At 44.0% G+C, this 25,590-nt stretch overlaps 1 protein-coding gene across 4 annotated transcripts in view; it reads left to right on the top strand.

Annotated features, from left to right (window-relative positions):
* PTPRB (protein tyrosine phosphatase, receptor type B) overlaps window positions 1-25,590 on the top strand; it is a 138,379-nt gene that overhangs the window by 103,010 nt on the left and 9,779 nt on the right. For all 4 annotated transcript variants that reach the window (XM_021091988.1, XM_021091989.1, XM_021091987.1 and 1 more), the window contains 11 exons: window positions 5,711-5,817; window positions 10,869-10,968; window positions 11,977-12,060; window positions 12,164-12,181; window positions 12,300-12,381; window positions 12,960-13,050; window positions 14,316-14,392; window positions 16,405-16,539; window positions 17,828-17,950; window positions 18,132-18,295; window positions 19,930-20,065. In XM_021091988.1, coding sequence (XP_020947647.1) covers window positions 5,711-5,817; window positions 10,869-10,968; window positions 11,977-12,060; window positions 12,164-12,181; window positions 12,300-12,381; window positions 12,960-13,050; window positions 14,316-14,392; window positions 16,405-16,539; window positions 17,828-17,950; window positions 18,132-18,295; window positions 19,930-20,065 — 1,117 coding nt within the window. The remainder of the gene's footprint in view (window positions 1-5,710; window positions 5,818-10,868; window positions 10,969-11,976; window positions 12,061-12,163; window positions 12,182-12,299; window positions 12,382-12,959; window positions 13,051-14,315; window positions 14,393-16,404; window positions 16,540-17,827; window positions 17,951-18,131; window positions 18,296-19,929; window positions 20,066-25,590) is intronic.

Below are 25,590 nucleotides of genomic sequence, written 5' to 3'. Positions count from 1 at the left end.
AAAGGAGATAGTGATATGGCATCAGGCCTGAGAACATTCCCCTCCCTAGCATCAAAAATGCAGCCTAACCGTTTTCCTAAAAGTGGGGACTCACTTTGGGCAGGCACTCTCTATAGCTACCTTTGCCCGGGACTCACCACAAAACTATCCCCACCTGTTCAAGGTTGGCACCTCCAGAGTAAGCACACACAACCTTAGTGATGTTTGCTTCAAGAAGAGGCCCCATGAGAAGTTCCCATCTTGGATCAGTGGAAACGAATCTGACTAGCATCTATGAGGACACAGGTTCAATCCCTGGCCTCGCTCAGTTAAGGATCCAGCATTGCTATAAGTGTAGTATAGGTTGCAGACGTGGCTTGGATCCCACATTGCTATGACTGGTGGCTACAGCTTCAATTCGACCCCTAGCCTGGGAACCTCCATATGCCACAGGTGTGGCTCTGAAAAGACAATAAAAAAAAGAAGAGCCTATCTGAAGAAGATGAGATCTCACAGCAGAGAAATAAATATGAAAGATATCAGCACACTGGAATCCTTTAGTTTCTGCGACAATCAAGAGATGCCTCAGCTCCTTGGTTACTTAGGCTCCAGGAAATTTGAGCAAACGTCTCCCAAGGGCTGTTTTTTTCTTCATGAGCTGGAAAGTTGAGGCAGTTTTTGTTTGTTTGTTTGCTGTTTGAGAGAGAGATGACTCATTACTACATTTCTTTTGCTTTTTTTTTTTTTTTTTTTTTTTTGTCTTTTTAGAGCCACCCCCACAGCATATGGAAGTTCCCAGGCTAGGGGCTGAATCGGAGCTGTAGCTGCTGGCCTACACCACAGCCACAGAAAGGTCAGATCTGAGCCATGACTGTGACCTACACCACAGCTCATGGCACATTACTGCTTTAAAAGAGAGAGAATAAAAAGCAGTTCACAGCTGGACCGGGCCCCCCTGTCTCCCAGCACACTCCTTCCTGTCCATGAAAGCAGCCCAGATCCTAGGGAGAGCTTGAGTTCCAGGGTTGCCACTTTTTAGCCATGTAACCTTGTAAACGGGCTTTCAGTTCTCTAATCCTCACTTTCCTCCTCGGAGAAACATCACAGGGCTGTCCCGAGGCCTCAAGGAAGTGATAAGTCAAACCTAGTCTTGTCCCTTCTAGATTAAGGTCTTGCAGTGGTTCCCATTCATTTCCAGGAGCAAGTGAGGATTCCAGGGCAGGGCCCACACAACCCCCACCCTGCCTTCTACCCACCCGCCAGCCCTGTCTCTCACCATCTGCCCCAAGTACACTCTGCCTATTCATTGTGCCTTTTCCGTGGAGTTCCCTTAAATCTGACACCACTCTCTTACACCTCTGAGTCATCACACCTTCTTTTCTCTTTATTTGGGATGCCCTCCACTCTCCCGTCTGACCAGGGAATTCCCTCACACACTGCAAAAGCCAACTCAACTCGCAGCTAGCCCCGCACCTCCCCTGTTAACCCACAGCCAGACAGTTGGGCCCTCAGCCCTGTTTCCACAGCACCCTGTCTCTCCATCCCTCTAATCCTCCAGCAACCAGTAGTTTTTAATCCTTTGTTTAATTACCTACTCTTTTCACCAGACCATGAGAGAGCACAGGTCTGATAGGGGAGACAGACATGACACTGGTCACAAAACCATGTGGCAGGCAGCTGGCACCAAAGAGGCGCCATTAAATGTTTATGAACAAACAGGGGGACGAGGAAAAACGCTCTGTGAAGAGTTATCGATTCTTATTATGGTTTAATCAACTCATGTCATATTTATTTGTTTTCTAAGACACAGCTTTCTTATATTTGTCTGTATTTGGTTCAGTCCTGTGAAAAGCATGCTGAGCAGATAATGCTTGCTAAGAGCATGGAGAGCTTTGTGCTCAGTGGCCGCCTCTGTGGTAGCTGCTGAACCCAGGCTCCAAGGCAGTCAGAATTCTGCCTGTCTGAGGATGATAATCACCGTGGTGACCCTCAACGCTATCAGGCATCTTTTTTCCAGAGAGACTAGATGGGCAGGAAGGAACGTGGAAAAAGAAAAATTAGGATTGGAAAGAAACGGAAAATGCTGGGTTCAGCTGATATGCAAGTTTATTATGTCAATCAAGGTATAATGGGTTCCCATTCGTTGTTGAGTTCCTATTATTCAGGTATATGAGTAGCACTGGAAACAGGCGGATCCTGATGGGTGAGAAGCAATTTGGAGGTTAAGAAAGTGCTGATCTGGTTTTCTTTCTATTCTAAATAGAATAGCAATGTGACCACGATCAGGGGGTCAGCTTCTCTTGACCTCATTTTCCTCAAATGAAGAAAGTGGAATGCCATGGTCCATAGCTTTGTGATAGAGAATTCTGATGGTGTACACATCTAAAATTGAAAAACTTACTCTCTGATATCAGTGCATTAACATGACCTTATAAACATACACAGAAGACATGTCTGTAAAATAGAGGCAGAAATGTGGAAGGACTAAGGAGTGTAGGTACATAAATGCTGTGAAGGTTCAGAAGGCTTCTTGAGAGAGGAGGAGCATTTAGTTAGGCTGGGCATTGAAAAATGGGGAAGGATTTGCAACTATGGAGATAGAGGCAAGAGGAGATTCCAGGTGCAGAAATCAAGATGCAGGGGCAGAAATACACAGACTGGAAGGAGCAGACAGTTCAGCTTCAAAGTAGGGGTTATATAGAGGGGTCATGGGAAAAACAAAACCAGGACAGGATTCCAAATAGGTGCTAAGTGCTGGGCTGGGAATATGGTTGTGGTGTCCATTTTTGGAAAGGTTTTAAGGGCAGACTTCCTGTTGACCCACGGATTTTAAGCCAAGCCTATAGTAGTAGGTGGTTATCTCCTTCCGGGGTTTCTAAAGGCCTTTATTCATCTGGATTCATTTTGTACTTTGTGTTTACACCGTGACTCCTCAAATGCCAAGGCAGAACTTGGCAAGGTTGTTTTACCCAATGCTTTTATTTTTACTGATGAGAAAACGAAGGCATCAAGATTGTTTTACCCAATGCTTTTATTTTTACTGATGAGAAAACGAAGGCATCAAGAACTAATCAGTGGCAGTGAGAGCTAGACCTCAGCCCCACTGCTTCCTAGCTCAGGCTCTTTTCTCTGTCTTTCCAATATGAGTCACTGTTGTTAAACCAAAGTGGTTTAATTCAGCCAAGAGGAAATAAGAGAAAGAGATCTGGACTAAGAATTAGAAAATACTGAGTCTGACTTTCTTTCGTCAGTTTTCTCTAAGGTCTTCAGTGAGACACAGAATCTCCCCAAGCTTCAGCTTCCAAATCTCTGAAGCTAATACACTTCTTAGATTAGAGAGGTCGGAGATGGTCAGAGAGAATCATGTTTGTGAAAGATCTTCACACTTACAGAGCACTCTACAAGTGAAAGAAACTCTTTTCGTTGGAAGACTCTTTCTTTGTCCAAAGATACAATACATCAGCAACACACACCAACTCCTCCCTCCCACTTAACATGTGTTGACTGCTTGTTTCCCTTTGGGAACATCTCACAAGCTTTCCATCCACAGTCTGCGTTTCCTGGAAGTACAGCTTTTGACTTGGGAGGTTCCTTTAGAGATGGAAATTATAGGTATGGTGGATCAGTATCATGTTAATGATATTGAGGAATTATACTTGGGCCCAAGCATGAGTTAGAAGGTGAGGGCAAAAGTCAGAACAATTTGTCCTGGCCTGGTAATACATCAGCACATGCCCAAATAGTTTTGGGTTAAGCAAATATAGATTTTTTTTAACGAAAAAAAGTCTTCCATTTCACTTTCATATGAGATATATATATATAGATGTAGAGATATAGTTTTTTGTTTTTGTTTTTTGTTTTGTTTTGTTTTGTTTCTTTTTTTTTGCTTTTTAGGGCTACACCTGCCACATATGGAAGTTGCTAGGCTAGGGGTTGAATCACAGCTGCAGCTGCTGGCCACAGCCACAGCCACGAAAGATCTGAGCCACATGTGACACCTACCCCACAGCTCACAGCAACACCATATCCTCTAACCCACTGAGCAGGGCCAGGAATCGAACCCATGTCCTCATGGATCCTAGTCGGTTTCATTACCACTGAGCCACAATGGGAACTCCCACTTTCGTATGATTTAAATTAATACTAAAGGAGTTTCTGTTGTGGCACAGGGGATTAAGAATCCGACTGCAGTGGCTGGGGTTGCTGCAGAGGTGTGGGTTTGATCCTGGCCTGATACAATGGGTTAAAAGATCTGGTGTTGCCACAGCTGTGGCATAGGTTGCAGTTGTGGCTTGGATTCAGTCCCTGCCCCAGGAACTTCCATGTGCCATAGGTGCAGCCATAAAAAAATACTAATTAATTAATTAAACTAGAAAAAGTTTTCCCAAGTAAACCAAGCCTGATACTCTATCAGTAAACCTACAGTCTTAAAGTCTTCAGCATAGAATGACCTCAAGAGGTCACCCAAGCCAGTCTTTAAGTTAAGCTGCTCTCCTCCAGCTTTCCTGAGAGCTTGTTCCCCTCCAGTCTCTGCTTAAACCCCATCCATGACTAGGAGATCACTACCTAAGAGGCAGCTCAGACTCTAGATGTTAGGAAGTGATTTTATGTTCCTAAACCACACTGCCCCATGACTTCAGCCTCGTGAGCTTAGTTCTGCATTCAAAAAGAAAAGTCATCATGTCTATTTCCTCTTCTAGAAGGCAGCTTCTTTAAATCTGAAGGCAATGATCTCGTTCTTCTAAGACTTCTCTGTCGTCATCCTGGTCCATCATCTCAAATGATCTCTAATGCTTCCTAAGATAGAGCCCCAAGACACTAGTGCAGCTCTCTAGCCTGGGCCTGACTCACCCAGAGAACATGAGACCTAGGTCCTAGGCTGGGGACAGTAGGCTTTTTATCCAGGCTGAGGTTACAGCTCAGTCTTTTAAATAGCTGCATTTCCCTGTTTATCAAATTGAGAGCCAGCTGATCTCCAGGCACCATCCCACGTGGACAACCGCCTCAGCAGCTCTCTTGACCATTTGGAATTAATTCCAAATGTCAGCTGAAGAGTTCTAAATCCATGTCTCAGTGTCACTGTAAATCCCACACAGCCCAGGCAGGGCTGCTCCCCTTTCCCCAGTCTGGCTCCCCATTTCTCTCGGTGATGCCAGAGTTCTTTCAGATGACCTGAGCTCACATCTGAGGACCACCCTTCTCCTCCTCAGGCTGGGCCTATCTGGTCCCTCCTCTCAATGCCTTTCCCACTGCTGTTCCCTCTGCCTAGACGGCAGGCCTGGCTCCTCCCTGTCTGCAGATTTCTGTGCAAATGTCTTGTCAAGAGACCTTCACTGGCCACACTGAATAAGGCAGTCCCACTTACCCTGTCCCCACTGCTTTCCATCTCCCTTACTCTGGTCTAATCTTTTTCATGTACATATCACCACCTGGCACATCATATTTGTGTGTTTATTGTCTGACTTTCAACACTAGAGAACGCAACCTCGAGATGATAGAGACTTATTCTTTGCAGTTTATCCAGTTCCTGGACAGGGACGGGCACACAGGAAGGGCTGAAGAATGCATGAATGAATGCATGAACCCAGGTCTATCTGATTTCATAACTCACATTGTACCTGACAAACATATGACCAGGTGATCAGCCTGTTCCTCCTTGAAAACATTCTCCAGGCAGCGCTACTGTGGTCAGCCACGACAATGCCGTTAAAGAAATTGCTTTCCTTTTCAGAATCAGCATCCGGGCTTTTACCCAGCTGTTTGATGAGAACCTGAAGGAATTCACAAAGCCACTCTATTCAGACACATTTTTCTCTTTGCCCATCACCACTGAGTCAGGTAAGGCTAACCTTTCCATCCACCCACATGGTCCACCAACCACCCTGTCACCTACAAGAGCCTTTAGTGGGGAGATCTGGGGACTTGGCTGATGATGGGGGGAGCAGTTATTTTCACTTGGAATGTAATCTTTATATGATTATGGATTAATGTGGATTAGAGAAATTGCAGAACTTTTGAAGGAGAATGGACTGAAAAGGACTTAATCTTGAAAAGAATGTAGAAGTACCAGATTTTTAAAAATGATTTATTAAATTATTTATTAAAATAGTGGGTAAGGGAGTTCCCATTGTGGCTCTGTGGTAACGAACCTGACTGGGATCTCTGAGGACATGGGTTCAATCCCTGGGCTCACTCAGTGGGTTAAGAATCCGGCATTGCCATGAGCTGTGGTATAGGTCACAGACAGGGCTTGGATCTGGCATTGCTGTGCCTGTGGTGTAGGCTGGCAGATCCAGCTCCAGTTCGACCCCTAGCCTGGGAACCTCCATATGCCATGGGTGCAGCCCTAAAAAAAAAAATATATATATATATATATATAAATAGTAAAAATAAAAATAGTGGGTGAAAGGAGTTATGGCCTAGTGGTTAAGACTTGGCATTGTCACCACCATGGCTCAGGCTCAATCTCTGGCCTGGGAACTTCCACATGCTACAAGTGCAACCAAAATAAAAAAGTGAGTAAAAAACATTCCAGTCAAGAATTTGCACAAGCCAAAATAGAAGCAGGTACAAAAGGCTTTCAGTCATAAGTGGGAATGTATACATGAAATTTATACATAGAATGCAGAGGGAAAAAAAGACTAGAAGAAAAAATATTGAAGTATTAACAATGACTAGTAGTGGGATCAAAGTAGTGAGATTGTAGGTGCTTTCCCCCCTTTTGTTGTTATATGTTGCTTTTACATGATAAAAAATGTTGATTTAGGAGTTCCCGTCGTGGTGCAGTGGTTAACAAATCCAACTAGGAACCATGAGGTTGTGGGTTTGACCCCTGGCCTTGCTCAGTGGGTTAAGGATCCGGTGGCCTTGCTCAGTGGGTTAAGGATCCGGCATTGCCATGAGCTGTGGTGTAGGTCGCAGACATGACTTGGATCCCACATTGCTGTGGCTCTGGCGTAGGCCAGTGGCTACAGCTCCGATTAGACCCCTAGCCTGGGAAGCGGCCCTAGAAAAGGCAAAAAGACAAAAAAAAAAAAAAAAATGTTGACTTAAAAAGGTTTACATAAATTTATGAAAGAAATATCTCTAGTGTGTTAGTGGGAAAGCTTGAGTAATAATAGTAGCTAATATTGACTCTTTACTCTCTCTGCAGAGCTGCAGTTTTAAGCATTATACTTAGAATAATTTAACCAATCCCCACTACAATCTTTTGAGGTAAATACTATTAGCATCCCCATTTTAAAGGTGCAGATTTGAGGCACCAAGAAATTATGTAACTTGCCCAAAATAGCCAAGCTGGGATTCCTGAAACTTTAACCTCTGCACTGCACGATTCAGAATATCTCCAATATGCTGAGAGCAGCATTATTTTTTAGCACATTGTTCCTTGATACCATTATCTGCCCAGCCTTTCACGTAACCAGTGAGACCAACTCACGCTTGGTCTCAGGAAGTTCTTCTTTATAGCTAAAACAGTCTCTCCTGCTGCATGACAAAAGATGACTCAGCCTCACAAACACTCCCATCTATTGATGCCAGATATAGGGATAATCTCCCACCTTTCAAACCAAAAATGGATCAGAACACAGTTAAGAGGATTTAAATGTTTTTGCTTATAAGTTAATGTTAAGGAATTTGTAAACACAGTTCATCCCCATTTAAAAATATTGTCATACAACAAAAATTGTATGTAGTTCAATAAAAGAAGATAGTAGATATATACACAAAAAAAGAATATTAACCACATTAAAAGAAAGATGGTTGTGTTGATTTGGTGATTGTTGAAAACCAGCATCGAATAAACAAAATTAAGGGCTTAAAATGCAACTTCAGGTGTTCCCATTGTGGCCCAACACAATGAATTGACTAGTAACCATGAGGCCCTGGGTTCAATCCCTGGCCTCTCTTTGGAGTTGCTGTGAGCTGCAGTGTAGGTCGCAGACGTGGCTCAGATCTAATGTGACTGTGGTGTAGGCCTACAGCTGCAGGTCCCAATTCAACCCCTAGCCTGGGAACATCCATATGCTATGGGTGTGGCCCTAAAAAGACAAAAAAAAAAAAAAAACTTTGAAAATGGACTACCCCTGAAGTTCCCATTGTGGCTCAGTAGACATGAATCTGACTAGTAACCATGAGGAACCAAGCTCAATCCCTGGCCTCACTCAGTGGGTTAAGGATCTGGCATTGCTATGAGCTGTAGCGTAGGTCGTAGATGCAGCTCAGATTTGGTGTTGCTGTGGCTGTCGTGTAGGCCAGTGGCTACAGATCCAATTCAACCCTTAGCCTGGGAACTTCCATTTGGCCCTGGTTCAGCCCTAAAAAGACAATTGAAAAAAAAAAAAAAAAAAAAAAAAAAAGACTACTCCATAGACCTAAATGCAAGAGCTAAAATAATCAATCTTTTAAAAGAAAACATGGTGGGGGAGAAGGAAGAGAAAACATAGGAGTAAATCTTTGTGACCTCAAGTTGGAAAATGGTTTCTTAGCTATGACACCAAAAGCACAGGGACAGACAACAACAGCAAAATAGACAAATAGGACTTAATCAAAGTTAAAAACTTTTGTGGAGTTCCCGTCGTGGCGCAGTGGTTAACGAATCCGACTAGGAACCATGAGGTTGCGGGTTCGGTCCCTGCCCTTGCTCAGTGGGTTAACGATCCAGCGTTGCCGTGAGCTGTGGTGTAGGTTGCAGATGCGGCTCGGATCCCGCGTTGCTATGGCTCTGGAGTAGGCCGGTGGCTACAGCTCCGATTCAACCCCTAGCCTGGGAACCTCCATATGCCGCGGGAGCGGCCCAAGAAATAGCAACAACAACAACAGCAACAACAAAGACAAAAGACAAAAAAAAAAAACTTTTGTGCTTCAAAGGATCCCATGAGGAAAGTGAAAAGACAAATCACAGAATGAGAGAAACTATTTGCAAATCATATATCAGATAAGAGCCAAGTATCCAGAAAATATAAAGAACTCTTACCTTACAACTCAATATTAGACAAATAACACAATTTTAAAATGGGCAAGGGGTGTGAACAGACCTTCCTCCAGAAGATACACAAATATCCAATAAGCTAAGCACATGAAAAGACGCTCAACATGATTAGACATGCAAATCATAACCTCAATAAAATACCACTCATACCCACTAAAATGGCTATAATCAAAATAACAAATGTTAGCAAAGATATGGAGAAATCGGAACCCTCACATATTGCCTGCAGAATGTAAAACAGTATAGCTGCTTTGAAAGCAGTTTTGAAGTTTCTCCAAACAATAAACCTAAAGTTACCATTTGAAAGCAGTTTTGAAGTTTCTCCAAACATTAAACCTAAAGTTACCATCTAACTGAGCAATTCCATTCCTAAGTACATTACTCAAGAGAAATGAAGAAAAAGACTTGTACATGAAGATTCATCGCAGCATTACTCAGAAAAACCAAAAAAAAAAGAACCCAAATGTCCACCAGTGGCTGAATGGCTAAAGAAAATGTGATACATTCACACCGTGGAGTATTATTCAGCCTGAAAAGAAATGAAATACTCATGCATGCTACAACACTGATGAATCTTGAAAACACACTATGTGAAAGAAGCCAATCACACAAAGCACATTTTTAGGATTCAGTTCCTATGAAATGTCCAGAGGAGGGAAATCTGTGAAGACAAAGGAGATCAGTGGCTGCCAGGGTCTAGGGAGAGGGACTGGAGAATGATAGAAAAGGGACATGTGGATTCTTTTCGGGGGGTGATGAAAATGTTACAAAATTGAATGTGGTAATGAGTGTAAACCTCTGGGACTATACAGAAATCACTGAATTGTACCGTTTAAATTGGTGAATAGTCTCGTAGGTGAACCGTATTTCAATAAACAGTTTTTAAAACGGGTTCCCTGTTCACAAACTCCCAGTGGCAATGTCAGACCAGATAATCAAAATGGGACTTGATTACAATAATTCTGAGCAATTCACTGGATTTACCAATGTCCCAGATGCTGTATAACACATTTCATACAAATGAAATGGCGTATTTACCTTGGTGGCAAACTGCTGGCCTTTATCTTCACACACAAGCACAAATGAAGTCCCGAATTCCCTTATAAACGGAACACCATTAACTTTAAAGGTATAATGATCAACCGGCTGTTTTCATGGTGGTAGCCAGTGTTTCATCTGTTCAGCTGTATACTCCTAGCCTTTTTTTTTTTTTTTTTTTTTTTTGGTTTAGTTTTCCAACATGTAAGGTTTTTTTTTGTCTTTTTTGCCATTTCTTTGGGCCGCTCCCGCGGCACATGGAGATTCCCAGGCTAGGTAGGGGTCTATTGGAGCTGTAGCCCGGGGCCTACGCTAGAGCCACAGCAACGCCAGATCCGAGCCGCATCTGCAACCTACACCACAGCTCATGGCAAGGCCGGATCGTTAACCCACTGAGCAAGGGCAGAGACCAAACCTGCAACCTCATGGTTCCTAGTCGGATTCGTTAACCACTGCGCCACAACGGGAACTCCGCCCTAGCCTTTAGATAACACATGCCTTAATGTGGGCATCATTTGAATTCCTCTGTAATAACGTTCCTAGGGAGGTAGGGTTTCAGTAACTTATTGGTTCTTCTTCCTTTTTTTTCCTTTTTAGGGCTGCACTTGTGGCATATGGAGGTTCCCAGGCCAGGGGTTGAATTGGAGCTGCAGCTGCCAGCCTATGCCACAGCCACAGCAACACTGGATCAGAGCCGCATCTGCGACCTACACCACAGCTCATGGCAGGGGCCAGGGGTCAAACCTGTGTCTTCATGGATACTAGTCCAGTGTGCTACCACCAAACCACAATGGGAACTCCTTACTGGCTAACACTGATTTTCCCACTGATGGGTTTGTTGTTTCCATCTGGATTATTTTAGAGCCTTTGTTTGGAGTTATTGAAGGTGTGAGTGCTGGTCTCTTCTTGATTGGCATGCTGGTGGCTGTGGTTGCCTTATTCATCTGCAGACAGAAAGTCAAGTGAGTACAAAGATCCTTTTGGTGACTGGGTCCATAACTTTAAAGATATACCTGAAAATAAATGCTCTTCAGCCTGAAAAGTAAGAAGGGAAAAACCACTTAATTTCTCCAGGTTAAATCTCCTTTGCTTCTCAAGAAAAATAAGAGTCAAACACTAAAACTATGACTGGCTTTTTTCAGCCTCTCTATACACCGCTGCTGAGTCTTGCCCTAATCGAATGACTGAGGGCCATCTGTAGCCTCATTTGAATGTGAAATAGCTCCTTTTGCATAGAAAAAAAAATCCTGTGTGTGGTTCAGTTACCTCAAAGACAGAGATGTCTGCAGATTGTATATCAGAAAAGCACAAATGCTTTTCTGAAACATTCTGAAAAGCATGGTTGATATCTCCATTTAGTGGTTTATATCTGCCATGCTAACTAAAGAAGGGACCAAAAATGGAGTTCTCTGATGGCTCAGCCAGTTAAGGCTCTGGGGTTGTCACCACAGTGGCTTGGGTCACCACTGTGGCGAGGTTCAGTCCCTGGCCTGGGACTTCAGGTGCGGCCAAAAAAAAAAAAAAAAAAGAGAGAGAGACCAAAAAGAACTAAAGCATGTGGCCCCAGTGCCATGCCCTCTTCTCTTAGGAAATTTTCTTTGGCACATCATCCTTTCTCTCGAAGTTATGTCTTGCATCTAAGGTTTACTGTGGTTTTTTTTTTTTTTTTTTTTTTTTTTTTTAAAGAAAGTTTTATTGAGAGTGTGGGAAGTGATTATGACCTGTAGCCAAAAACCAGAAGACAGATCTTCAGCTATTGCAGAGATCTGTTTTTGAGTGGGAAAAATCTATTTCTTCTTTATGTTCTTCCTCCCTTTTCCCTCCCTCAAAGAGATGTTGGCTGAGTGTGAACGTACATGAATACTGAAAAATCCACATTTGCACAAACATGCACAGCCTTACCATAAATGGAGAAATGTGTTTAAATTAGTTCATAACCAGAATATAAATCCTCCCCCTCCATGTTTCAGCCATGGTCGAGAAAGGCCCTCTGCCCGCCTGAGCATTCGCCGAGATCGACCACTGTCTGTCCACTTGAACCTGGGCCAAAAAGGGTGAGCACCACGATTTCCTTCACTTCATGTATTGAAAGATGAATTGACTGCATTAGATGAGGTTTGCTAACAAGATCTTTCTTCTTCTGCCTTCCCTTCACAGTAACCGGAAAACTTCTTGGTAAGAGAGAGAATTCATTAATTACTCTATTACCCACTTTTGAAATGTAACTGGGGCTGGGTACAGCATCTTCCCTTTGCTTCAGTAATCTTTTCTTTCTATTTATTTTTAACTATAGCCCAATAAAAGTAAATCAGTTTGAAGGGCACTTCATGAAGCTGCAGGCCGACTCCAACTACCTTCTATCCAAGGAATACGAGGTACAACTCAGACACGGTGATGCTCTGACACCCCCGATCCTTAGCAGAATTTTCCTCCCCGCCTTCACTGTGGAATCACCAGCTGATTGGGCTTAAGAGCTAGGATGACACTTGGAGTCTGAGCTGAGCATCTCTTTATGCCTGAATCCATTCCCTGCACAATATCCCACCTAGTCTCAGAGGCCAGTTTGGTCTCCAGAAGAGCACAACAAAGTGCTACCTAGATCAGGTGGTAAGAAAGAATTCAACTTCAAATGCAAACGCAGTCTGTCAGTCATCTAACATGACCTTTTGCTTGACTGAGAGACAATGTGGTTTGGTGAAAAGTACCCAGGCTTTGGATTCAGTGCCCAGCTTTGCCACCTGGGTGACCTGGAGCACAAGGAGCCTCATCTGTATAAAAGAGATGGATACTTCCTGTGGGGCTGTTGTGGGGTCAGAGCTTAGGCATGAAGCATATAAGACATTCCATAAACAGTAGCTAGTGTTGCATATTCTTATGTGACTATGTATCGAAGATGTATGATTTGCCTTATTCTATTTCCCATTCTCCTACAAACTTATTTTTGACCTCATAGGACTTAAAAGATGTGGGTCGAAACCAACCATGTGACATCGCACTCTTGCCAGAGAATAGAGGGAAAAATCGATACAACAATATATTGCCCTGTGAGTTTTGTGCTGAAATTTGTAATACTATCTTCCACTAGCCATTTCTTCCCTTTTCCAGGAGTAAAATGGGGCTAAAGAAATATGATATAGCTGGATATGGGAGATCTGAAGCTCTGAATGTCTTTAAAAAGAAATGATTTGGGAGTTCCCGTCGTGGCGAAGTGGTTAACGAATCCGACTAGGAACCGTGAGGTTGCGGGTTCGGTCCCTGCCCTTGCTCAGTGGGTTAACGATCCGGCGTTGCCGTGAGCTGTGGTGTAGGTTGCAGACGCAGCTCGGATCCAGCGTTGCTGTGGCTCTGGCGTAGGCCAGTGGCTACAGCTCCGATTCGACCCCTAGCCTGGGAACCTCCATATGCCGCAGGGGCGGCCCAAGAAATAGCAAAAAGACAAAAACAACAACAACAACAAAAAGACAAAAGACAAAAAAAAAAAAAAAAGAAATGATTTGGAGTTCCCTTCATGGCTCAGTGTTAACAAACCTGACTAGGAACCATACGGATGTAGGTTTGACCCCTGACCTTGTTCAGTGGGTTAAGGATCCAGTGTCGTCGTGAGCTGTGGTATAGGTCACAGATGTAGCTTGGATCCCACATGGCTGTGGCTGTGGCTGGCCTCTGGAGCTGTGATTTGACCCCTAGCCCAGGAACTTCCATATGCGGCCCTAAAAAATTAAAAAAAAAAAAAAAGAAAGGAAGGAAGAAAGAAAGAAAGAACGAACTTGCATGTTATTGTCCTTCCCTCCAGAAGGGTCTCAACCAGCTGAAATTTGGGCTCTGAGAAGCCTTTTATGCTGTTGACATTTCACCATGTGGTCCTACGGCTTCTCCTTGGGGGCCTAAGAGTGGTAACAGGGTTAACAGTAAAGGGCCAACCTGGGTTTACTTAAAAGTCTCTAGCAATTTTTATGTGGGGTGTGTGTGTGTGTGTACAATTAGGTGAAACAACAGAAGGTAGTTTTTCTGGATTGTATGCATTCCAACAGTGAAAGGGAGCTGGCCAGTCCATCAGGGAAATGGTATAGTGTTAGGAAATCAGAGAGGGGGCTTCAGGGAGCATTAGGCTTTTGTGTGTTTCTGGGCCACCTATGCAACCAGAGGCAAGTTAGTTATCCTGTCTGAGCCTCATCTGCAAACGGGAGATGAGAATACCTCTCTTGTGGGGCTTTTGTGGGGGTCAGAGCTAAGGCCAAGCATTCTATAAACAGTAGGAAAACCACCCCCAGACTTGCTGACAAATTTCTCTCAATAAACTTCCTTCCAGATGATGCTTCTCGAGTGAAGCTGTCCAATGTGGATGACGACCCGTGCTCTGACTACATCAATGCCAGCTACATCCCTGTAAGTGCACCCTGGGGCCACAGGCACTGGGATGGAACCTTGATGGGTTGCTATGCTGATGGCACCTCTTCTCCAATGTGCTTCCCTTGTCCTCAGGCTGGGAAACATATTGGTTTTGGAAGACCATGTCTGACTGCCGTAAAAGGCAGGCTGTCCAATTCAATCACTGCCAAGGCCCGTTTTTCACAATGGCTATAGTCACATAGGATTATAATAAGCCCAGGAGGCATTTTCAAAAGTTATTTTCTCTCTGCAGCCCTTAGTCAAGATTAGAGCTCCCTGAGGAGGCTGAACCTCCACTGCTAAGGCTGCCTCACTAGGGAAGCTGACGCAAAGTTATGTGGATTTTTGAAAACCATAGACACAACTCAAAGATTGTGTCAGACCTTTGGGCTCAGATCCTGGCTAGCATCTTGCCAGCTTCCCACAGCACCTACAGTGAAAAGAACGTTAAGGTCAGTCAGACTTGGTTTGAATCCCATCTCTGCCCCTTGCTGACTCTGGGATTTAGGCAAGTTATGTCACCTCTTTGGTTCTCCATTTCCTTTTACAAAAAAAAAAGAAAAAGGATTTTTACTGTTTACCATCGTGGCACAGCAGAAATGAATCCGACTAGGAACCATGAGGTTGCGGGTTTGATCCCTGGCCTCGCTCAGTGGGTTAAGGATCCGGCATTGCCATGAGCTGTGGTGTAGGTCAAAGATGCGGCTCGGATCTGGCGTTGCTGTGGCTGTGGCATAGGCTGGCAGCTGTAGCTCCAATTAGACCCCCAGCCTGGGAACCTCCATATGCTGCGGGTGCAGACCTAAAAAGACAAAAACACAATAAAAAAATTAAAAAGAAGAAACACTGTACATTGAAGAGTAGCTGTAAGTGAGACACTGGGCTGTGTAGAGGGACAGGGTTGGATGGAATCCTGATCCTTAAGGAACTCTCGACAGAGCTGGCGCATCAAGATATGACAAGCGATACCCTGAGGAACAGGCTAGAGCAGTGCTTCTCCAGCATCAACATACATCCACATCATCTACAGGTCTCCTTAAAATGCAGCTTCTAATCAGCAGGGCTGGGGTGGGACCTGGGATTCTGTATTTCTAATAGGCTCCTGGAGGATCCCCCGGCTGATGATCTGAGGACCACTCTCTGAGCAGCAAGAGGCTAGAGGTTGCTCAGAAGCTTCTGGGAGGAGAACATCCTCTAGCAGAGAGAAAATAAAGGCAAGCTCAGCAGAGCAGGCAACATGCTGAGACTTGGAGGATAAATAAGGATCAGCCAGAGGAGAAACAGTGTTTGGGTGGGCAGGGTGGCATGGGGGTGGCAGAGGTGATACAGTGTAGACGCCCTGAGGAGAGGCAAGGAGAGAAAGAGCTTCGACTGGAATCTGCAAATAATTCTATATTGCTGGAACGCAGGATGAGTGGGTGAAGATATCCTAGCTCGCAGAGTTGTGGTTATGGTTAAATAAGATCTGTGAAAGTCCTGACTCACGGCATGTTATAGGGTAGATGCTCAATAAACAGTGGCTTTTCTTCCCTTAAGTTTTCCTTGCATGGCATCTCTTGCCAACATCCCAAATCAATTATCCAAAATGACTAAAAATCTTGTATGTTAAAGAGGGAAAGAGCCTAATCTGCAGCAATTTCTCACACAGTCCATACACACACACACACACACACACACACACACACACACACACACACACACATGTATATATTCACAAACACACACACACCTAATTGAGGGTGAATTATTTTCTAAATTATTGCCTGAGACCTCCATGGTCTATAAGAATAAACCCAGCCTAATAAAAAACCTTGGCTCTTAACAATGGTTCAGTGTTCCGGCCTTTGTCCTTCCTGCTCCCAAACCTTGACACTTGTGTTAGTATCTTTTTCCCAAGTCAAGGGCCTGGCAAAGACTCACATATCATCTAATCCATAGAGCTAAGCCTTTGTGTAGAGTTCTGAAGAGGCCCATTGTTGCTGACTCTTCATATTGTAAATTCATCACAGGGCAACAACTTCAGGAGAGAATACATTGCTACTCAGGGACCTCTTCCCGGCACCAAGGATGACTTCTGGAAAATGGCGTGGGAACAGAATGTCCACAACATTGTCATGGTGACCCAGTGCGTGGAGAAGGGCCGAGTGAGTAACAACAGGCTTCCTGACATCCCAGCTTTGCTTCCTGCCAAAAGTTAGATGGAATTCTACTCTGCAACCCTATCATAGGCAAAGCCCAGAAAAGCCAAGTAGGCATCATATGAGACTACTTGTCATGAATTAAACTACTAGATTATAAAAGGCTCTATAGTCAACTCGGGTGACACCCACTTCTGATTCTGGGTCTGAAGTTTCAGTCAAAGATGTTTCCATTGGACGACTGGGATTCTCAAAAGTGCCTGTGACGCTCAGAAAGACTACCTGGCCTTTTGTCCGCTCCATCCTCCCTTGTGTGGGGAGAAGAGATACATGGCCAGAGTCCCTGGCTCCACCACTGCTTTCAGAAAAGTATAAGAAGTGAATTTTAGGAGTTCCCATTGTGGTGCATTGCAAATGAATCCAACTAGGAACCATGAGGTTGCAGGTTCGATCCCTGGCCTCGCTTAACAGGTTAACAACCCGGCTTTGCCGTGAGCTGTGGTGTAGGTCACAGACGCAGCTCAGATCTGGCTGGCAGCTGTAGCTCTGATTAGACCCCTAGCCTGGGAATCTCCATATGCCTCAGGAGCGGCCCTTTAAAAAAATTAAAGGTGAATTTTAGGCCGGGTCTGCACACACACAGTAAAGTAGTTGTCTGGACGCAAACCTCTTGTGATGGCATTTAAAATCCTCTTCTTTACATGGTTACTTTAAGGATTAAAAGAGAGATTACATGAAGTGCCCAGTATCTGGGCTCAATAATTATATGGTCATAATCCTCTTTCACCTGTCTCCACCTGGAAATGTAAGCTTAGTTAAATGTTCTGACTTCTCAAAGATCACCTGGCATCCAGGGCTGGCTTCAGTTTAGGACAGTGATGTTAAAATATAAACAACAACAAAAAAGGGTCAGGGAGACAATGCTTTCCTCTGCACAGCTAGATCTTTCTTTAAAAAAGAGAGAGAGAGAGAGATAGAGAAATTGTTAAGACATGGTTTATGTGCTCCTGGGCAAAATGCTAAGGAAATCAGCAAAATCTCAAGCCAGAGAACTCTGAGCCTGAAAAGAAAACGAACCCAGAGGATGGGGGCTTTGCTCCTTGTACAGTATTTTTCCTTCACTTGGCCCAGCTTCGACCTTGGCCACAAGAAGTTCATGCAAAGCCAATGGTCAAACTGCTTCAGCAGCTGACCCTGGATTCCAACTCGGGGAGACATGTCCAGCAGGGAAAGTCCAGGTTCGTGGAGGAGGCACCTTTCCGGACTCACTTTTTTTCTGCCCGTCTTCCTCTAGGTAAAGTGTGACCATTACTGGCCGGCGGACCAGGATTCCCTTTACTACGGGGACCTCATCCTGCAGATGCTCTCGGAGTCTGTGCTGCCAGAGTGGACCATCCGGGAATTTAGGATATGCAGCGTACGTTCCTTCGACCTCATTTAATGACACAGCTTTGGAAGTGCCCCACAGCTGTGAATCCCATTTCCGCTGCCTTCCTCTCCTGTGCTTTCAGAACCTGGGACTCCCCACCTGGGCATGGCGGTCACCTGTGCAGGTTTGGTCAGGGCTCTTGGTCTTATTACCAACTTTGCTTTTACAGGAGGAGCAGCTGGATGCGCACAGACTCATCCGCCACTTTCACTACACGGTGTGGCCAGACCACGGCGTCCCGGAGACCACCCAGTCCCTGATCCAGTTTGTGCGCACCGTCAGGGACTACATCAACAGGACCCCGGGGGCTGGGCCCACCGTGGTGCACTGCAGGTACCTGGCCACGTGAAAGCCAAAATGCTAGCCGGGAGCCTTAAAAAAGCCCTAGGCCAGAGGAATAGGGGGCGCGGGATGGAGGATTTGTTAGGGCCAATCATCCTGCTTCGGCCCAGAGGGTGTTCTTCCGCTCTCTTCCATCCCCTCCTCCCCAACCTCACCCTCTTGCACACTCTTCACTGCCCACCTCTCTCTGGCCCTCAAACTCTCCATCCTTCTCTCCCTGCGATACTAAATGCAAAGTCCTCATGTGACTCCCAGGTCCCCGATAGTCCGGCGCCAGCTCACACCTCAATGCAAATTTACAGAAACTCTCCTCCCCCTCTAGCTATGGAGGAGATCACTCCTGCTTATCCTTGCCTCTTGTGATTCTTCTTGCTTGGAATGGCCTCTCTTTGTCCTCCACCTGTTTAAATTCTAACCAGCCAACCAGCCTCGAAGATGCCTGTTGTAAACGTCCCTCCAGGTCGAGTAGCACTTGCCGTCTCTGGCAACCCAGTTTTGCTCTTATATTTCTGTTCTCTCTTTACTTTGCTTCCATCTCTACGTCCATAAAATCACCCTAACAAGTGTACCCCCCTCATCTCATTCTCTGCCTGCCGCCCCCCACACCTTTCTCCCTGAGGAGCCTGTGTTTAGCTAATTAATGTTAGCAGCAACACTTTGATAGCCCTAACGGAATGGCACTAATAAATAAAGAGCAGGGAATTGCTACAGTTAGAGAAATGTCAGATGTGCTCATTTTCTTCCAATCAGCCCAGCACCTTAGGAGCCCTACTTTTATATGTCATTGGAACCCTGATGCTTTTAATAGGAACGTGAAGCACTCAAGAGCTTCCTGCTTTCTGAAGAATGGCACACATTTTCAGCCAGTACCACTGGAAAACTGTTCTTTATCTTTTAAATATGTACATCAGAAATCCTCAGGTTATGTGACCCCTTTAGGGCGCAATTTGACAATCCTTGGTGAAGCTGAAGGTGTTCCTAAACTATGACCCAACAGTTCTGCTTCTAGATATCAGCCCTCGAGAAATCCCCACACAGGTGCACCGTGATGGTCACTGCAACACAATTTGTAATAGCGAAAAACGAAAAATGATCTCACTGTCTATCAGTAGGGAATGCATGAGCAGTGGTTGATGAACTCTATATAAAAGGAATTAGATCTACATGTAACAATGTAGATAAATCTCAGAAACACAATATTGGGTAGGAAAGTTGGCCAAAGGATACATAAAACATGTTACCATTTTAGTAAGTTTTGGAAACACAGTAAATGCAAAGATTGTGTATAGATTTACATGAATGTAGGAAGAGTATAAAAAGCATGCACATGATACACAGCACGTGCACAGCAGTCCTTACCCCTGGTGGGGTGAAATGGGGGAGGTGGGGGAAGGGAGAAGGAAGGATGGAAGACTGGAGCCCCGGGTTATATTTCTTTCAGATTATATGTCTTTGAGAGAGCACACTGAGCGCAAAGAATATCCCTATCTCCTCCTCTAACTTAGAAGGAAGAGGATTGTGCTGATCTCTGGATGCAGTCCAGAAAGGCCCATTTAATTAATTAAATAAATAAATAAATAAATAAATACAAACAAGGCTCAGTCTTCTTTCATTCTCTCTTCTAGTGCTGGTGTGGGCAGGACTGGAACCTTTATTGCATTGGACCGAATCCTCCAGCAATTAGACTCCAAAGATTCTGTGGACATTTATGGAGCAGTGCATGACCTAAGACTCCACCGGGTTCACATGGTCCAGACCGAGGTAAGAGTTACGGCTGAAGGACACAGACCATCCTGTCTGCTTCCCTCCCTGCAAATATCCAGGGTTTTAATCTGACAAGGGCACAGAACCATGACTTATTAGGTGGAGAAAGAGAATTGAATATAGATGTTTTCTAGGACTTCTTATTTTAAAACAAATTTCAGTGACCTTGAGATGATGTGCATCTTTATCTTTACTGATCTGGTTGCCCACCTTCTTTAGATGGGGAGGAAAAAAGATGGATTTTCTAAATCAATGCATTAACTTGGGGAAAGGCCAGCTAGTTCATCTTGAAGATTATTTTAAGATAGGCTAGTGGTTGAGCACAAGGACTTCAATTAGTAAAGAAGAAACAGATTCTAATCTCTTCTTCAGCCCACCCCAGCTGCATCCCCATCTCTGTAGAACACCAAGGAGTGTACATTAATTGCGAAGATTAAATGCTTCCATTTATACAGTCCTTTGACATTTGCAGGGCATTTCTGAACATGTTATATCATTAATTTTTCACGAGCAAACAGATAAGTATTATTTTTCATTTCCAGGCTAGAAAACTGAAGTTCAGAGGCTAAAGTGCTTTGCATAGTTATGAAGTGGCTGAGCTGGGACTTGAAGTCTGTTCTAGAGAATTGCAAGCCCTAAGCCCCTAGTCCCTGCCCTACCATCTCAGAGTCCAATCTATGTCCCCCCACAGACCATGCCTGTCACTCCCCTGCATAATTGCCTTACCAGGCCCAAGTTTTCTTGCCCTTGTGTTTTCCAAGCAACTCTGCAAAGTCCTCTATTAAAAAGGTCAGCGCGCTGGGCGGGGGGAGTTCCCATCATGGCTCAGTAATAATGAACCTGACTGGTGTTCATGAGGACGAGGGTTCAATTCCTGGCCTCACTCAGTGGGTTAAGGATCTGGCATTGCCATGAGCTGTAGTGTAGTTCAAAGACATGGCTCAGATCCCAGGTTGCTGTGACCGTGGCGTAGGCTGGCAGCTGCAGCTCTGATTTGACCCCTAGCCTGGAAACTTGCATATACCTCAGGTGCGACCCTAAAAAGACAAAAAAAAAATGTCTGTGGTCAAAAAGGTAAAAAGTTCTACATGCTACCGTATTTCCTCTTACTGTGCCAGGACATGTGAAAACTTGCAAAGGCAGCCATATGGACAAAATGGAGATGTCCTGCAGCAAAGGGTCTCTTGAGCTTTGCTGAGCCCACTGTGTCCCAAACCACTTTTTGACAGCTGGATTCTCTTCTTGTGCAGCACATATTAATATCCTGCAGATCCTCACAGACTATAACACATTTGGGAAAATATTGTGGTCATTGCCTCCTGTGGGCCGTATCCCCAACCCAGGATCCTCTGTCATCACCACTGATGCTGAGTACTCTCATCACAATTATTACATTATATTTTAAATATTTTATTACAGGATTTTTTTAAAAAATACACAAAACTAGGGAAAATAGTATAGTGAATTTCCATACCTAAATCTCAGTTTCTACAATTATCAGTATTCTGTGTTCTTTTTCTATTTATATCCCACATACACTATTCCCCTGCCCCATGACCTCACTGAAATATTTTAAAACAAATCCTACTTATCACATCACTTCATTCTTAAATACTGTATATTTAAATATATAATACTATATATGTTTTTATATTTTAAATATATTAATAACATTTCATAACATTTTTATGATTATGCATATATTTTACAGTTAAGGACTCTTAAAAATGATAACCACAATACCATGGTCACACCTAACAAATTTAATCATAATCCCTTAATATCATCCACTATCTAGTCAGCGTTTAAATATCCCTAATTATCTTGAAAACTACATTTTACACTTGGTTTGCATTAGAATCCAAAGTCCATACATTGTATTTGGTTGAAGTCTCTTTTACACTTCTTTTAATCTATAAATAACCCTCCCTCTGATTAGTTTTCCATGCCATTTGTCAAAAAAAAACAGTTCATTTGTTCCATAGCTTTTCCCACATTGGCAGTGTGGCTGACTGCTTTTTCATGGTGGTAATGTACTCATCTATTTCCCATAATTTTTGTCAGAAGGTCATTAGATGTAGAGGTTTGATTAAATTCAGGTTCCTTTTTACCACCATATGTTTCTTGGGTGCTGCTGAGTACTTCCTGTTGCATCACATCAGTGAGCACTTCCTGTCTGTCTCTCCTTCCAATCTGATGAAACTGACAATGACCTCCACTATAACGTTTTCTATCATCTTTCACTTAGTGGTTTTAGCAGCCACTGGTGACTGCTGTCTAGCTCCAGTCTATCATTGAGGGTTGCAGAATTATTTCACACTGTATCATAATTGTTTTCCTTCAGCTTTCTCCACAAGACTGTGAGTTTCTTAGAGGGTAGGGATTTGTTTTCCTTTGCTCTAGGCTCAATATTGACTTTTTTTCATCTATTAAATGAATGAAATATCCTACAATTAAGCTGCTAAAAGGTCAGCATCAGTGTTGCATTATTAACTGATTTTCATTTCCACAAACTTAAACCATATTTAATTTGTAATTTGGAGAAGAGGAGATTATGACATTATAAATCTGTGTGTGTGTGTGTGTGTGTGTGTGTGTGTGTGTGTGTGTGTGTGTGTGTGTGTGTGTTAAGGCTTCCTAGTCATCATCAGGAGCTTCTTGGGCCATGTATCACTTCCTTACAGCTGCCCAGAACTCTGGAGATGCATTTTGGCAAAAATCAGGCACCCCTACTGTAAACATCACTGGCCAACTTCCAGGGCAGGGCAGCACAGCAAGCCAAAGCTCTCTGTCCTCCTCCTGGATGTAACACCTCTTTCCCCTGTTCTCTTTTCCTTCTCCCCCAACCTCTTCGATGAGTCTCTGGTTCATATTCCTCAGCCTGCCTTTGAGTTCCAAGGGTGTGCCCTCAAGGCACCACTCTTCTTTCTTTCCATCATCATTTTTCCTGGGCTTCAGGAACCAGGTACACACTATCTGCTGAATCTCATTCTCCTTTCCTGGCATTCACCTAAGTACCTGCCTCCTAGACAGTTCCACCAGGAAGCCTTGCCGTCATCTCATCGCAAATTCAAAACCAATCTTTCTTTTAAAAAATGAACAACAGAAGCACTTCTGCTCTTGCTACCTCCAGTTTCAGGTGATGGTGTTGCCATCTGTCTTGCCTCTGTCTGTTTGCCCAGGCTGGGGATCTGACCTCTGTTCCTGCAGTCCCCACATTCCAGCATCACTAAGCCCTGTCCATTCTACCCAACATCTTTCTTGGTTCTGGTCTCTTGCCCACTGCCACTGCCCTTGATCAGCCCTTTGTCAATCATCAGGGGGCTTCTGTGGTAGCCTCTTTGTGGGTCTCCTACCTCTAGCTTCTGCCCTATCAATTCTTCATCACCACTACCACCAATGAAGTGCTCTCGCTGTGTCAGCTCCCTGCATAAAAGTCATGGGAAGCTCTTCATTGCTTTAAAATGAAGTTGAAGTTCTTCATAACCTGGATCCAACTTAATTCCCAGGTTCATGTCATAATACCAGCCACTCCCTCTGTTTTAGGGTCTGCCAAAATTAAGGAAGGTTTCTCTTCCTGGGCCAGAATCAACACTGATTCTTTTGATCACACTGAAATAAAGGTTGCAGTAAGATAGAAATGTTCTCTCTTCTTCTTCTTATTCTTTTTTTTTTTTTGTCTCTATCAATCAAACACAATCCCAAACAGTGTCATGGTATTATCTGTCTTGCTTTGAGGCTCTGCTGAAGGTGTTCTCCTTCTCCAGTCTCCGATGCCCTGGTTCCAGAGCTGGCACGGTTCAATGGGTCCTGAGAGAGTGCAGAAGGGTGCCATCCATAGCTGAGCCCTGTGGGTGACAGTCCCAGCAAAGGAGGAGGGACATTCTCACCCCTTGTATTATTTTTTTTCTGGGTCCACAGAGAGTCAACCTCAACTTTATGCCGCCTTATTTGGGAGACTAAGGGGCACAAGTCTTTATAGGTTTTGATAAATACATTAAAGAGCAGGAGTTTCTAAACAAAGAGGTATGAGACAGAATGGGCAAGTGTGTCCCTCTTCCTCTTAGCTTGACTTGGGGCATGTTTGCAGCCTGACTCTAGAAAGACCCTCAGAACAATAACTGGTTAAAGAACAATAGCTAATAGTTACCATCTGTCGATTTCATCTCCTCCCCACAAGGAGGAAACAGTGGGATGTTGTAGGGCTCAGTGTCCACTTGGGGGATTGTCTTGGGCGTTTCCCGTGACCCACAGACCCTCCATTTTAGCTACACTTGACTGCTCGCTGTTTCCAGAACATATGTGCACTTTCATGTTACATCATTTGGAATGTCCTATTTCTTTGCTCAAATTCTTCCCAAATGTCCCCTTTTCTCTCTAGCTCGATACACCCCTGCCCCCAAAGTGAACTGGATGGCTTCTTCTCCTGTATGAAGCTTTGTGCACAACTCCATCCTGTGCTTATCACCTTATGGTTATTCGTTCACATACCTGCCCTTCTGCTAAACTGTGCACTCAGTCAGACCCCATGAAAGGCTATAAGTACAATCTGATAAATATCATCTCATTCCATAGCTACTGGTGAAACTGAACGGAACTGAGGCGTCACCAGTTCGCTGGACAGAGAAAAAAAGTGATCTTTTATGAGCTGAAGTTATACGTTAGATTTTGTCTACTTTTCCTGAAGAATAATGTGGGAAGCACATGAACAGTCTGAAGGATTTAATAGGAATCATTTTCAAAGGAGTATTCTGTTGGGAAAAGAATTTATATTTACGACAAGGCAAATTAATGAATATTAACTGGTTTCAAAGCCCAGGGTGGATCGCGGTTGAAGAATTCATTAATAAGGCATAGCATAGAGGTACTGGCGCTCATTCACAGCCAAACTCTGAGGTCCCAAACTCATTTAATGTCCCAGGAGAATGGAAACTATGAACTATGCTTTGGACGGGGGAAAACAGGGACATGTCAGTCTATAGTACGGTAGATTGTTTTTAAGATGATAAAAATGACTGCCTGTACTAACAGCCACTTTCAGGAGAGTACCCTCTCCTTGAACTTTCAAGATCAGAGTGTCATAAAACACTCATAACAAGTGAGCTAGCTTTGTGAGCAGAAATGCAGAGAATAGTTATTAATATTAATACAGGCCTCACTTAGGGTTGGTTGGTTTCTTTGAAATGTCCTGATCTAATCTAATTATACCAAACCTACATGATGAGGGCCTGTGAGTAGAAGACCAGCCAGCCAGGGGCAATGCCTCGTGCCAACCCATTAAAAAAGATCCACTTTTAAAGGTCATTGGTGAGGGAAGATTTTATAGTCTCCCTTTATATCTCAAACCTTGAAAATACTCTAGGAGTTCCTATTGTGGCTCAGCAGTAATGAATCCGACTGGTATTCATGAGGACGCAGGTTTGATCCCTGGCCTTGTTCAGTGAGTTAAGGATCCATTGTTGCTGTGAGCTGTGGTGTAGGTCACAGACGTGGCTTGGATCCCATGTTGTTGTGGCTGTGGC

Source organism: Sus scrofa, chromosome 5 (assembly GCF_000003025.6).
Source record: "Sus scrofa isolate TJ Tabasco breed Duroc chromosome 5, Sscrofa11.1, whole genome shotgun sequence".
Lineage (NCBI taxonomy): Eukaryota > Metazoa > Chordata > Mammalia > Artiodactyla > Suidae > Sus > Sus scrofa.
This window is presented reverse-complemented; position numbering and strand designations above follow the sequence as displayed.